This window comes from Cavia porcellus, unplaced genomic scaffold (assembly GCF_034190915.1).
Source record: "Cavia porcellus strain 051 isolate PalLab524CR breed Dunkin Hartley unplaced genomic scaffold, mCavPor4.1 scaffold_21, whole genome shotgun sequence".
In the NCBI taxonomy this organism is placed as follows: Eukaryota; Metazoa; Chordata; class Mammalia; order Rodentia; family Caviidae; genus Cavia; species Cavia porcellus.
Window position 1 is genome coordinate 39,063,846 of NW_026947504.1, and position 15,069 is coordinate 39,078,914.

At 42.6% G+C, this 15,069-nt stretch overlaps 1 protein-coding gene across 7 annotated transcripts in view; it reads left to right on the forward strand.

Annotated features, from left to right (window-relative positions):
• The window catches only part of Brca2 (BRCA2 DNA repair associated), an 86,923-nt gene extending 71,855 nt beyond the window's left edge, over positions 1–15,068 (forward strand). For all 7 annotated transcript variants that reach the window (XM_063232597.1, XM_063232600.1, XM_063232599.1 and 4 more), the window contains 4 exons: positions 69–207; positions 8,846–9,090; positions 10,085–10,231; positions 11,406–15,068. In XM_063232597.1, the coding sequence (XP_063088667.1) occupies positions 69–207; positions 8,846–9,090; positions 10,085–10,231; positions 11,406–12,044 (1,170 nt within the window). In that variant the 3' untranslated portion in view covers positions 12,045–15,068. The remainder of the gene's footprint in view (positions 1–68; positions 208–8,845; positions 9,091–10,084; positions 10,232–11,405) is intronic.
• The last annotated feature ends 1 nt before the right edge of the window (position 15,069 follows it).

A 15,069-nucleotide genomic window follows, 5' to 3' on the forward strand; every position in this document is an offset into this window, starting at 1 on the left:
ATGATTTTCCAGGTTTCATGACCGTATATTATGTCATACTTTATGTGTGCTGTTTTTGTTTTCTGTAGGCATCAGATGAAATCTTACTCCAGGCTTATCGCCCCAGGCAGGCCCTTTGCTTCAGCAGACTGTTAGAGCCGGACTTTCAGCCACCTTACTCTGAAGTGGACCTCATAGGATTTGTTGTTTCTGTTGTGAAAAAAATAGGTAACTCACAATATACTTAATTACAGCTTTTTGTTGATTCCTTTGAAAAACACTCTTTTAAGCTGTCTCCCTAATGATTAGTTGGAGCTACCGGTTGGCAAATTTACTAACTAGTGATATTCGAGTTGACCTATTTTATTCTCTGATTCTTTTTTTTTTTTTTTACTTTATTTGTTAATATTAAGAAGAAAAGGTAAAACAAATTTTCACAACAAAATAATGAAAAAGTAACAATTGTTGATAAATTACACATCATTATCTTTAGTCACTCAAGTACAAAATATGGGCATAAAAATTTCTTCAGTCAATATTAGCGCAAGCTTTCCTATTCAGTGAACTAAGTGACACTAATGGTATAACTAACTTGGATTTTTTTCTTTTCCCTTCTATCCTTTCTCTTTTCCCCTATCTTAGTTTCTTCTTTTTATTGAACAGTTTTCTCCCATTTCACAGTGACTATTGTATATTTTGAACCTTAGGGTTGCACATATGTCACTGTGGTGTGATGTTTTTCAATCCTTCTGGGAAGATACACAGAAGGGGATTACCTGGGTTGAATGGGACCTCTAATCCTAATTTTTTGAGGAATTTCCACACTGATTTCCACAGTGTTTGTACTAGTCTATAATAAAAAGCAGTTCTACATTATTTCAGGGCAACAGCCTGCATCCCATTGGGCACTACCCTTTTTTTTTTTCTTCTTCTTTTTTGAGACAGGGTCTTGCTATATCATTTGATTTGGTCTTGGACTCACCGTGTAACCCAGGCTGGCCTCAAACTTGCAGTGATCCTCCTGCCTCAGCCTCTTGAGTGCTGGGATTATAGGCAAGCACCACCATGCCTGGTTGTGCTACTTAATTTTAGAAAATGTTTGCAGCACAGTAGTAATTACTGTCAAATAATTACATTTCAGTAAATTGAGCATTCAAACCTCCAACACACTCAGCTTTTCCTACAGCCCATCACGTTAGTCCAGTTCGTCGCTTATTCTTAAAGGCGATGTGGCATAATCCTCTTTCCATACCTTTTGGCGTGCATTTTCCCTCTCAAGCTGTGTTCCTCTCCCATCTCACTAAGCACTGACAGGTGTCAGGGTCCAGCTTCAGTCCCTTCCCGGGCACAGAGCCTTCCATTTCTTGATTGTTTCTTGTGTCCAAGAAGCCTCAAACCCAACGCCCAGCTCTCCCATCCCACTTCACCGTGTGACACCACCTTGCTGTCATCTCGGAGCTCCGTGCATTCTACAGCGAGCTGTGGCAGAGCCTCTTCCCTGGCCACCCTTCCTAACAGCACGGGCCTCCTCCACTCCTCAGGGCCCTGTCCTTCTCTACCCTTCTCCATTTTTCTCCATAGCACTCCTTACCTCTCAGCACCTGACAGTATCTGTTTCTCTTTCGTTTTCCAAAAAAGTAAGCTCCGTAAGGGCAGGGGTTTTGTTGCTGCCATATCCTCAGCTCTTAAAGCATTGCGTTCTGCAGGCTAAGATCTTAAATATTTGCTGGGTTTCCTGTTTACTAGCATCCTTGTTATAATTCTTTCCTCAGTTTTTTGACGAACTTTTATGTTGCTCTTTTTTTTCTGGGAAGGCTTCAGATGTACCATGCTCCGTGTGGTCATTGAAATGTGTACCTGGGGGCTGGGGATTTAGCTCAGCGGCATAAGCGCCTGCCTTGCAAGCAGGCAGTGAGTTCGATCCCTGGTACCGATAAAAATGAAGAAGACAAAAAAAAAAAGAAAAGAAATGTGTACCTGGCTACTTCATTCTGAAACCGTAGTAAGCTGGTTACAGTTGAACATCCTTACTGCAGAAATCTGAAATACAAAATGATCCAAAGTCTGAAACTTTTTGGGTGGTGACCTGACTTTCCAAATAGTTCCCACCTCTTTCATGTGATGGTCACAGTTAAAATGCAGCTACATTAAAAACACAGTATTAAGTTACCATAAGCATACATGTGGAGGCCTGGGATTTACTTCAGCGATGTAAGTGCCTGTTTGGCAAATGCGAGGTTATGAGTTCGATCCCTGGCACCAAAAAAAGAAAAAAAGCATACATGTGTGGAATGTCTATGCAGCATAATACATTTTGTGTTTAGACTTGGATCCCCTTCATGAGATGTCTGATTGTGTATGTGGAGACATTCTAATATATAAAACATTTCTGGTCTCAAGCACTGTGGATATGGGATATTCAGCCACACTACGCAGTCATGCTTTTTCCATTCCCTTAGAATTTGATAGATATTATTGTTCTAGTAAGGAATAGTCTGGGACTGGCCTAATTTTCCCCCATTTTGATGATTTTCTTTTTATGTGGAGAATACCTAAAGAGTTTATCTTTTGAAATCCAAATGAAGCTGTATATTTTCAAGATATGTGTTCTTTTAATCTGCAGATTCAGTGCTTCCTGTATTTCTGGGGAAGGTATGATATTTTTGAGCATGCATGCTATTCCATTTATTAGGACCTTTACTTCAGGGATACCAGTTAGCCTTATGTTATTGTTATTTTTGCTTTTATCAGAGTGCCTGTTTCTCTTTTCCATATTCATTCTCTAGAATTATACCCAGTCTTTGCATCCTTAATTTTCTTTTCTCCAGTGCACTGCCTGTGTTTATCCCTTGTTGGGTCTCGTATATACCCGTCCTGTGGTACAGACGTGTTGTTTCTTTGATCCTGCAGAGCTGTTTATCATCTCGCATTGAACCTTTTTATTGACTGTATGCCTCTGTGAAGTTTAATAGCTTGAACCAATTGTGAAGCATTTGAGCCTTTCCTGCTGACTTTTTGTTTTCTTTGGGCTGTGCTCTTTGTCTTTCAATACACTTCTCAGTCCTACCCCAGTGCACTATAAACTACACTCAGGGCCTCGCCTCTTCCCCTTCTCTGGATGTGTTTTGTGGAGTTAGCTGTGACCCACCGGTCTAAGGATTTTGTTTCATGTGCTGCTACATTGCTGCCATACCATTTAATTTCATCTGATTATGCCTGACTCTTTCTGTCATCTTACTGTTGTTCCAGGCAGTGGGTAGCGCTTATTCATGCATTCAGTCGGTGCTTGCTGAGCGGCTGGCATGTGCCCCGCACTCTGCTCCTGCCAGCTACATAAGCAGTAAACAGAAGCAGACAAGAGTCGCTGTCCTCAGGAAGCTGACATAGGGAGAGAGACTGCAGGCCAAACATGTAGTTTTCTTTGTGAGCACTAAGGGGAAAAATTAAGTAGGGAAGAGGAGGTGATGTCTGAGGAAAGAGAAAGGAATGTAATTTTAGCTGAGAAATAAAGAAAGACTGCACTGAGAGTTTCGTATTTTCATGCAACTTCAAGGAATTGAGGGACTGGAGCGTGTGGCTCTAGGGAGGACGTCTAGACACTTAAAAGGTCATCAGAATCACCTGCTACTGCCAGTGACAGCCAGAAGAGAGGCTGCGCAGGGCCAGGTCGCATGGAGGTCCCTGTTAGACTCTGACTCCTGAGAGTGGAAAGGACTCACAGGAAGTGTCAGCAGTGAGTGAACAGGTCTGACAGGTTTTCACAGGATGGCTCAGGGGTACCATCAAGAGCACCCTGGTCGGGAAGGTAGCTCTGGCATCTGCGCCTGCCTAGCCAGTGTGAGGTCATGAGTTTGATCCCTGGTACCAAAAAAAAAAATTAACCTGTTGAGAAATGTGAGGGTGCAAAGAGGGAAACCAGTGGGAGACTATCGCAAGACATTACGCAAGAGCCGATGAGGAACCAGCAAACGCACAGCAGGGACAGTCCAGTTAGGGTTACATTGTGAAGGCAGGAGGACAGTGCAGGATGCTCTGAGCATCCGGGAAAATGAGTTGCTGTTTACTGAGAAGGAAGAACTACCAAAAAGGTGCATTTGTAGAGAAACTCAGGAGCTCAGTTTTAAGCAGCAAAGTTTATTTGTTTGTTTGTTTGTTTTGTTGGGGGGGGGGGTCAGTACCAGAGATTGAACTTACAATGGTGCACTTGCAAGGCAGGCACTTGTGCCATGAGCTAAATCCCCGGCCCTAGAAGCTTAGTTTTAGATACTAGATTTTGGGTGTAAAATGGCATCTAAGTGGAGGTGTGTATTTAATGAGTGTTTAGGACTTCTGGGGAACGGTCTGGGTAACGACACAAACTTGGATACAGGTGGTGTTTAAAGTCACAGGCTGAATGAGAGTGTGGGAGTGGGCAAGAGAGCTAAAACCTGACTCACTGTGAAGCCTTAGCCAGAGCAGGGATGAGCAAAAACAGTAACTTATTTGCTAGTGGAAGAGTTGATAGAGAAAGGATGCTTGTGGTAGACTTCTGTTTGCTTCTTTTGCCTCGTTGAAACGGAGCAGAGTCAGCAACTCAGTCATCATGGAGGAAAAACTAACATAGGTTTCACGAAAGAGAAAAGGCAGGAAGTCATTGTTCCGAGAAGTGGCAGAGGGACTGATCCAGCGCGTGCACTGTGACTGCCCAGGCTCCAGGGGTTAATGTTCCTGCGTGTCCATGTGGTGATTTTCCAGCTGTGTTAATTTGCAGGAGAATGTGCGTGAAGTCACTGGGAAATGGTATTTAAGAAGGGTGTTCATTTAGCTCACTGAATAATACAAGCAAGAAAAAAAGAGAAGAGAAAAGCAGTGAATGACGAGTTAAAATCACCCGTAAATGGAGTGAGTGCCCAGCGATCTGTAAAGGCCTGCAGCACGCAGTAGTGAAAGATAACACAAGCTTCAAAGTTGAGTGTTTTGAGAGTGAGCGAGCAACACCAAGAGCAAGAAGGGCCTCTCCCTGCAGCAGCTTCCAGCAGTCTGAGGCCCGCGGGGATGGCGTGCATTACAACAAGGGATAAAAGCAGCTGCTACAAAGGCTGGGGACTCGGGGAGGTGCCTGGGTTCAGAGGGCCCCACCAGAGGATTCCTGGTGGCAGCTGAGGCTGGGTGGCAGCTCCCTGGAGAGCAGCTGGAAGGAAGCTGAGATGAACCAGGCCTGGGCTTTTGTGGAGACTCGCTGAGATTGGCTCTGAGGGTCCCGAAGCAGGTGGCGTGAGGCGAGGAGTGCGGGAGAAGAAAGTGAGCAGACCTGCCAGAACCGGCCGGCGTGATTCTGGGCTGGTGCTGTACTGGCTTAAGAAATACCTGATTTTCCTCTGCATTTACATTGCAAAGCTCGATATTTGAGTTTCTATCCACTTTACATTCACAATCCCAGGGTTTTCTCTTGAATTCTGGATGATTTTCCCCGGTTCAACAAGTAATTTAGATACTAAAACATTCCTCATTCGCAGGTATTTACTTCCTGTCTTTAAAAAATTGATTTGATGGGGCTGGGGATTTAGCTCAGTGGCATAAGCGCCTGCCTTGCAAGCAGGCAGTCGTGAGTTTGATCCCCGGTACCGATAAAAAAGAAAAAGACAAAAAAAAAAAAAAAAAAAACCAAAGTAGCCTAGTTTACAAAGTGTTTATTTTCATGAAGATTTAGTGTCAGCATTTCAAAGGTGTTACTTTTTTTTTCTTTGTACTGGAAATTGAACTCAAGACCTCATGCTTGTCAGGCAGGCACTGTACTGCTGAGCTACATCCCTGGCCCAAAGGTGTTACATTTTTAAAAATCCTTCCAGTTACCATTTGTATAAGGTGCTTTGTGTCTTGGTTGCTTTTTTTCTCTCATTGCTGAGACAAAATTCCTGGCACCCAAAATTAAGGAAGAAAAGGTTTATTTAGCACACAGTTCGTGGAGGTTTCATTCCATACTCAGCTAACTCCAAGGCAGAAGGGCAACAGTTCATGGCAGTGGAAAACAGCAAAAGCAAGAGCAAAGGGAGAAATATGGAAGAAGGCTCTTTCCGTGCCTTAAATGTGCATAGGCTACCTGCCCTAGGTGGGAAGAGAACTCACACCCATAATCCCAGCATTGGACCCTGAATCAATCACAAATTCTAGAAGCCTGCACCCATAACTGCATGAGACTTTACGGGAACATCCAGACACAAACCATCACACTTTGTAATTAAAGAAATGAAAGCTTAGCCGCCACCCCCAATACTGGAGATAGAATCCAGGGCTTCACACTGAGCTACAGGTGTCACTAAATAGCTGAATTACTCAAACTGAGTTCTAACTTGTGATCCTCCTGTCTCAGCCTCCCAGACGTTACAGGCATGTGCCGCCATGCCCCTTTGGCAGTTCTTTTCTTTCAGTGCAATCTGAACCAGACACAAAACCTCTTAGAAAAAGAAAAGTGGAAAAACTGCTGTGTAAGCTTACTTTTTGCATTATTCTAAATGTTCTTCTTGTATTACTTTTATATAATTAAATGTTTATCGAGCTCAAACATATTCTAAAGGACATTTGAGAGAAAGGTAATAATATCAAATTTTGACTATGATCAGAGGCAGATTCCAAAATTAGAAAAGGGAATTTTGGAGAAATTTACATCTCAAAAGCCATGCTTAATATTTATAATTAATATCCATTAAATAAATCTACTTGTAAATTGAGAAAAATGAAAGGCTAAGCCACCACTTGCAATAAGATAACCAGATTATTATCTCAGCTGGGCAGTTCTTTCCATCCCTGTCATTTATGGGAAACAAATAACTATCTGAGTAATAGAACAAGAAATTATAAATAGTAGGTTTAAATGTTTTGTGCCTAACCTGAGTCTAGCTTCTAGTTCTCACTTTGCCTTATCTCAGTCTTAGCTGGTCCAGCAGCCTGTTTCTAGCATTAGCATTCCATAGCATTTTATTTTAAACTATTTGCACACTCAAAGTGTTGCACAAATAGTGCAATTACCAAGTATTCCTCATCCAGCCCTCTCTAATGTTTTACACAGCTGTTGCACAGTGATTAGAGTCAAAAAGTTAATGGCACATTGTTTTTGCCTGTACCCGTGGTGGTGAACCTGTGGCACACGTGCCACAGCGGGCTGTTACCATTGAAGGCTCCTGAAGGTTTCCCTCACTGCCGGTACTGCACATCTGTCTGTGTGTTTGGAGGGGAAGGGTACCGGGCGTTGAACCCAGACCCTCGGATGTGCTAGGCGGGAGCGCTGCCCTGAACCGTGTCCCCAGGTCTGGGTTTGAAGGTTTTTACGTATTTTCTTTTCTCTGCTTCAGAATCCTAAACAGGATCCCACACTGCATTTCCCCACTGTTTCTCAGTGATCGCCTCTAGCTAACAGTCCATCAGCTACCTTGCTTTTCATGGCTGTGTCACTTTTGAATGGGTTTTGTGTGGTAGCATTTCGCTCAGGTTGGGTTTGTCTGATGTTTCTCATGGCTGCAGTGGATCGAGGCGTTCTGGGCGGGATTGCCATTGAAATGACGCTGCATCCTTCATGCACCAGGCCGAAGGCGTCACGATGTCACTGTTTCTTATTCTTGGTACTGGTGACCAAGTGGTGAAGGGGCTGTCTGCCAGGTTTCTCTCCTACTTAAAAAAAAAAAAAAAAACTGCCTTTCCCTTGGTAGTTGATAAAATACCTTAGGAAAGAAACTATAAAAATCCCATTTCACCATTAGTTTTAACATCCTCAATTTATTTTGCTTGCGACAGTTATTACTGTAGTATTTTCCTAATGGTGACTTCTTTTCCTTCATTTATTTTATATATATGTGAATTAGAATTCCCTGGGATTCTGTAAGGCGGCAGTGCTGCCTCTTCCTCCGGCTTGCTCACGTCACTGCTGCCGCAGAAGTGCCCTGCTCTGTGGGTTAAATCCTCTGCCTTCCCTGTGCGCGCACTGCTCTGGGAGCCCCAGCGGTCACCGCTGGGCTTTCCGCAGGCTGCCTCTGAATGCTGCCCACTTCCTTTTGGCAGCACTGGATGTCCCAGGTTCACCTCGTGTGTTCCCTGCCCCAGTTCCGCTTCCCTACGGAACTTCAGCTCCTTTTTAGCAGCACGTGGAATTCAGGATCAAGAGCTGTCACTGCTTGGAAGAGTCACAGCTGTGGGAACTGACGGTTTGGCGGGGTCACTGCCTCAAGGCTGCTTCTGTTACTTTTGCACAAGTAAAGAGATGATTCTTGTTTTATACTTACATGAAGGATAACATAAGCCAGCCTTTCTTGTACCATTTTCATCTCATTTAGCACAGCGTTGGAAATCGCAGCGTTGGTAGAGTTGGCCCTCCTTTTTGCAGCTGTCTGCTGCACTGTTGTACATGTGTGTTTTGTTATTGTTGAGAAACGTCTGCAGAGTGAAGTGCCAGCAGCAGCGTTGCTGGATGGAAAGGTTAATGTCTGTGTCACTTAAGGAGGCATCGCCACATGTTTCCCAGCAGGATTGCAGATTCTCTCACCTTCAGGTTGTGAGTGTGCCCGCATCATGGCGATCTCAGGGACAGAACATGTTGGCACGGACATTTACCACAGTTTGATCTGTTACCTTAAGCAACAGACATTTTGGAAAAGGAAATCCCAATTTAGAGAAAAATTCGGTTATTTTGACTTATTTTTACCATTTGTGCCTGTTCCAGGTGTGGGGCACACACTTGTAGTCTTAGCACTTGGGAGGCTGAGGCAGGAGGATCGCAGCAAGTGCGAGGCCAGCCTCGGTTACACAGCAAGACCCTGTCTCAAAGTAATAAAATATTACTATAATATTAGCACTCTTGCGTTTTAAAATTATTAATTTTTTTTCTTTTTCATTCTAGGCCTTGCTCCTCTGGTCTATCTGACAGATGAATGCTATAATTTTCTGGCAGTAAAATTTTGGATAGATCTTAATGAAGATATTATTAGACCCCACATGTTAGTTGCTGCAAGCAACCTCCAATGGCGACCAGAATCCAACTCTGGAATTCCTACTTTATTTGCTGGAGATTTTTCTGTGTTTTCTGCCAGTCCAAAAGAGGGCCACTTCCAAGAGAGGTTCAACAAAATGAAAACTGTTGTCGAGGTAAAAGTGCTTTTCATCACCGAGCCGTTTGGTGTTTTCCTACTTTGACAGAACCAAGAAGTAGCGTAAGCCGGGTAGTTGTGGTAGTACACACCGGTGAGGTAGCCCATGTGTCAGCTGCCCAAGAAGAGATAAAGGAGGGGCAGCTGTTGGGTGGGAAAGCCTGACGTGGAGGGAGCAGAGCTGAGATGGGACGCGGAGGCGACCTGGAAACCACACTGAGTCACCGTGGCTCACGGAAGCGGCAGTCGATTATTTAATGATTTGTAAGCTGGTAGTTTACATTTAAACTCTTATCTAATGTATCTGGTATCTTACACAGGTGATGTCTCTGATTTGAATGAAGATACTATTAATCTCAAGTAGGAAACACTAAAATTACTTGCTTCAGATCCCAGGAATGCATTTTCCTGTGTATATGTGTTTGCACCCCAGGTTTTTGAAGTTTTACAAAATACTCTCAGGCATGAGGTTACACCATTAAGTTAACTGGTATCTGTTAGGTTGCTGGTATCTGACCAGCGTGGCTCCTTAAAAACCAGTTCCACGTGGTTAACCCGCATATCGTTGGAGTTAATTGAGGGACAAACGTGAGGAGTGAGGCAGTGCTTTGACTTTAATGTCCTACAGAGTGCCCCGTGGATGTGATGGTTCCCTGCTGTGAGATGCACATGGAACCAGCACAGAGGCGCCAGTCTCATAATACCACGAAGCCTCTGACTGAACCAGATGGCTGGCGCTCCTCACGTCTCCTTCCTTCACAGGCACCCTCCCTCCTTGCCCTCCTCCTCAGCACCTTCCCCCAGAGGGTCCCCTAAATCTGTGGCTTTGGTTGTGCATTTTTGCATTGGCATGTTTGACAGCTGCTGTCAACTTTTGGGCATCTCATTTGTTCTAGTGTGAATATTTTAGATCTAGTCTTAAAGGAAATAATATCTGAAAACATGTATGTTGTTGCAACTTACAAATCAGGTTTTCCAAATTACTTTCTTAGAACGTTGACACGTTTTGCAATGATGCAGCAGAGAAGCTGACACATTTCCTCGGTGTAAGTGATCCCAAGAGGGCCCCCCCATCGACAGACTGTACATCAGAGCTGCACACTGCTCAGACAGGCCTTGGTACCCGAAATAAGTGCCTGGTGAGTTAACACAAGTTTAAGAAATATTACATAAGGTGGAAAGAAGTCTAGTGTGTAATTAGCAAACATGATAAAATGCAATCAGCTTAAGTAGGGTGGTTAATTGTTATGTAGCTACTATAAGTATAGGCTATTTGGAAACTGTACCTTGTTTTTTTGTTTTTTGTGGGGTTTATGGTACTGGGATCAACTCACAGCCTTGTGCCTGCCAGGCAGGTGCTTATGCCACTGAGCTAAGTCCTCTGCCCCTGTATCTTGTCACTGAAGCAAAAATGTCTTTGGGGACACACTTTGCAACAAGTGCTTTCATTTTTAGCATTTTAATACCCACGTGATTGAAAAGGCTTTTTTGCCTGTTTCTTTTTCCCATTCCAATGGGGTTGATTCTAAGGTTGGTTTTACTCACTAAATCACAGAAGAGTCAGGGCTGGGGATGCAGCTCCGCAGCACAGCGCCCGTGCGGCAAGTGTGAGAAACCTTGCTGCCACACAGGCGCTGTGTTTGAGTTTGATCCCAGTACAACCCCCCAAAATTACAGATGGTTCAAATCAAACTCAAGTCTGCTGTTGCTAACCTAAATAGCTACCGCTTGGTAAGTATAGCTGTATCAGCTCACTTAATCCTCACAACAATGACATAAAACAACTGTGGAAACTATTATTACCGATGAGAGCTGTGATGGGAAGAGGTTGAACAATTACCTTGCTGTCCCAGCACTTGGAAGGCTGCGGCCAGATACTGCGGGGAGTTTGAGGCCAACCTGGGTTACTAGGCTGAGCTACATAGTGAGACCCTGTCACAAAAAATAATTACCTGGGGACACAAAGCTGAAAATGTAGGTATTAGAACTCAGGCAGAGTATGTTAAGATGGTTTTAAAATGTCTCTCTTCATTCATCCTATCAATGACTTTTTAAAAAGATTAAGCAGAAGTGATGTCAACTCTTTTTTTGGTCTTTGTGCTACTCTTCATCTTCCTTTTATGTCATTTTTATATCCTTTTATGCAAAATTATTTCCTTCTGAAACAAATAGCATCATGAATATTTATTGAACTCATTTGTTAGCAATTAGGTAAATATCTGTGATATTTGTACGGTATTTCTAGTGAAAGGTTAATTTGATAGTTTTCTAAGCTAGAACATAATTATGATAGTTTACTTTTTGTTTTATTAGATGTCTTCTCCGAGTGATGAGATAAATTATCAGAGCGCTTTGTCACTTTGTTGCCCAAAAGGGAAGTCTGTGTCCACACCCATAGCAGCCCAAATAACTTCAAAGTCTTGTGCAGAGCAGAAAGCAGTGAATGACCCAAAAAACTCCAAAAAGAGAAGAGCCCTGGATTTCCTGAGTCGAGTGCCTTTACCGCCGCCCGTGAGTCCCATTTGCACATTTGTTTCCCCAGCTACCCAGAAGGCCTTTCAGCCACCACGGATTTGTGATACTAAGTATGAAACACCTATAAAAAAAAAGGAGTTGGATTTTCCTCAGATGACTCCCCTTAAAAAAGCCAGTGCAGTTTCTCTTTTGGAAAGCAATTCAATAGCTGATGAAGAACTTGCAATGATAAACACCCAAGCCCTCTTGTCTGGTTCTGCAGGAGAAAATCAGCTTCCATCCGCCAGGGAATCCAGGAGGACTGCTCCTTCCAGTTCAGGAGATTATCTTGGACAGAAAGGTCATTGTGCTGTGCCTCTGGTCACAGGACAAGAGAATTCCCAAGCCAGCACAGGAGAATGCAAGAGCAACTTGCAGGACACAAGTAGGATAAAGAATTTATCCAAGAGATTACAAAGACGACAAAAACATAAGTGACAATAGTTACTGAGTCTTAACCTTTCCAGTTTCTGGTACAGTTTTAAACTGCCTATCAGTATTTGCTTAACAAGAAAAGCCATGACTAATAGTTTCACAGTTGCCCATTTGCATATCACAAATGTTCTTGCTCAGTTCTGTTTTTAACTGTATGTCTTAAGACTGTACATTTATAAACTAATCAGAAAAACTCATTTAAATCTTTCATTGGGTTTGATCACAAATATTATTTTACAAAGAAATGTACCCATTTAGAGCACATCATTACTAATTGAAAAAAGTTTTTAGTAATTTTGACGCAGATAATTCCTTTCAGTCTAGTTCCTATTTTAGGAGTATTTTAGAGGTAACTTCCTATGAAAATTTTCCTTAGCACATCCATTGGTTTCTACTATCGTTCCATCCTGTTCAAAAGTCGGGATAAATATATTATAGTGGGTTTTCTTCTCACTAATTCTTTATCCTTAAACCAGCATGATACAAGAAAAAGAGAACCCTCCAAGTAACTACTTTGTATGATCCCAATATGATCTCTGAAGTTAAATTACTTCAATCTAAATTCAAATTCTTAAGTCAGAAGCAGATTTTAAATCTAATTTTTTAAAGCAAAGCGGTCATCATCATGGAACTTCATAAACTGGCTTTCAAATTGGTGCTGATTTACCTGCTTTGTCTTTAGCAGTATGATAGGACCTAGAATGTACTGCCTGGTAAACCCACCATCAAATCAAAAGTAACAAGTAACATTTGTTACTTCCTTATATATGAAATAAAGAGATAAAGTTCTAACCAAGAGCTACATAATGGCATGAGGAAGCTCTTAAACCAGGTGTTTTAATATATCTTAAAACCTGTGTATAATACCATGTATTCAAATCTAATTACAGACACATTTCAAGTCAGGAATAAGTTCTTTTTGGTTTGGTTTGGTTTGGTTTGGTTTGGTTGAGACAGAGTCGCACTGTAGTTCAGGCTGGCCTTGAACTTGCAGCTATCCTCCTGCCTTAGCCTCCTGAGTGCTGGGATTACAGTCATATACCAACAGGCCCAGCTAGAAGGACAAATCCTTTTAAAAATCAATTTGTGGGCCGGGGGTTTAGCTCAGCAGCGTAAGCACCTGCCTGGCAAGTGTGAGGTCGTGAGTTTGATCCTTAGTACCCAAAAAAAGTCAATTTGTGAAGCATGGCATGGTAGTATACACCTGTAATCCCAGCACTATGTATGGGAGGCTGAAGCAGGAGGATTACAAATTTAAGCGATTCGTTGAGACCTTTTCTCAGTATAAAAAGGGTAGGGGACAGCTCCATGCAAAGGCCTTGGGTTCAGTTCCCAGTACCAATTTTTAAAAAATACTAACTTGTGGGCTGGCAGTATACCATCCCCAGCACCATAAAAAAAGTTTCCTCCTTTCTTAACTGATCCATAACTTATCTCACTTCCAAAAAACATTAATGTAATAGTACACTCTGAGATTAAGTGTTCTGATAGTCTTACTCCAACTTAAGTTTTGTTCATAAAACAATATAGGGGCCAGGGATTTAGCTCAGTGGCACAGCACCTGCCTGGCAAGTACAAGGTCCTGAGTTCAATTCCTAGTGCCCACCCCAAATACGTGGCCTTCACCCCCTATTCATTCTCAATGTTCTACTGCAGAACGGTCGGTAAACAAGTCTCACATGACCAGGAAAAATTATGTTTTCAAGGATTTAACTTTTTGAATTCTAGAAATTACTGTTCTCACCTCCTGTATTCTCATTCTCACTCGCTTTATGACCATCTATCACAAGATATCTAAAACACACTCCTTTTTAATGAGTTATAAATAACATCCAAGCTGTGTGAACAAAGTGTAAAGCCTGAATATATATGTGTGTTACCTCCCAGAAATGACAACTTAGAAAGCTGTCAGAGAATCCTGCGTGATAGGACTAAGTGGTAAAAAGTTTGTGATCTTAGTCAGCATCACTTAGTGAGAGCACATGTGCTTACATTGCCCGTGCAGCTCCATGAATGATGCAAACACTAGCAGAGTAATGCAAGTCAGCGTTAGGTCCAAAAGACGAGCCACGGCAGTGAAAGCCAGGCTGCTTCCAAGTGGGAGAAAGTTGGTGGCATTTAGTTATTTCTAGGCTTCCAAAGCAAGTATTTCAGAGGTCATCTAGAAAAAGCAGAGACATGAATGGGCCAGGAGCCCACTGAAGTGTGTAAAACCTCTGGCTCTGTAGCCCAGAGCCATTTTGTGGTGATTACCTGGCTCAGCCCTTGTGAACCAGGCAGCCAAACCAGGGCGCTTGAATCTGGCCCTGTGGGCTACTCCTGCAGACTTGACGGTAATTCCCTCTACATGTCAGGTGATGCCGTTCTTTTTGAGCTGGTTCTGTAGTAACTATATTGACTACAATACCCAGGACTACCAGGGCCTGGAAAGTGGGAGTATTGTTAAGAGGCTTGTTATTACAGGATACTGTGTTCTTAAACATACAGAATTTTTTAACTGTATTGGTTAGACTCATTAAAATGTACTGTTTTTATGTATATTAGCCAAGCTCTGAGTCAATGGATATACCAGTGTTTTAAATGCTAACAAACAAATTACAAATACATTGCTGGTAGTCATCAGGATGTTGAGTAGATTTCCACAATGTTAAAGGAATGTTAAAATAGTCTTCTGGGGTTTTTTTTTTTGTTGTTGTTGTTGTTTTGTCTTTTTCCTTTTTATCGGTACCAGGGATCGAACTCACGACCACCTGCTTGCAAGGCAGGTGCTTATGCCGCTGAGCTAAATCCCCAGCCCCTAGTCTTCTGTTTTTGTGAAGCAAGGGTCTCGCTCTGTAGCCCAGGCTGGCCTCAGATTCACGGTGATCCTCTTGCCTGAGTCTCCCAAGTGCTGGGATTACAGGTGTGCACCACCATGCAGACTAAAAAGACTTTCAAATGTGTACAGATGTATATAAGGAAAACATCAAGTTGCTTTTGTCTTTACATTTAAAGTTGGACTAATAAATAAGTTATGATGTACAAAAAT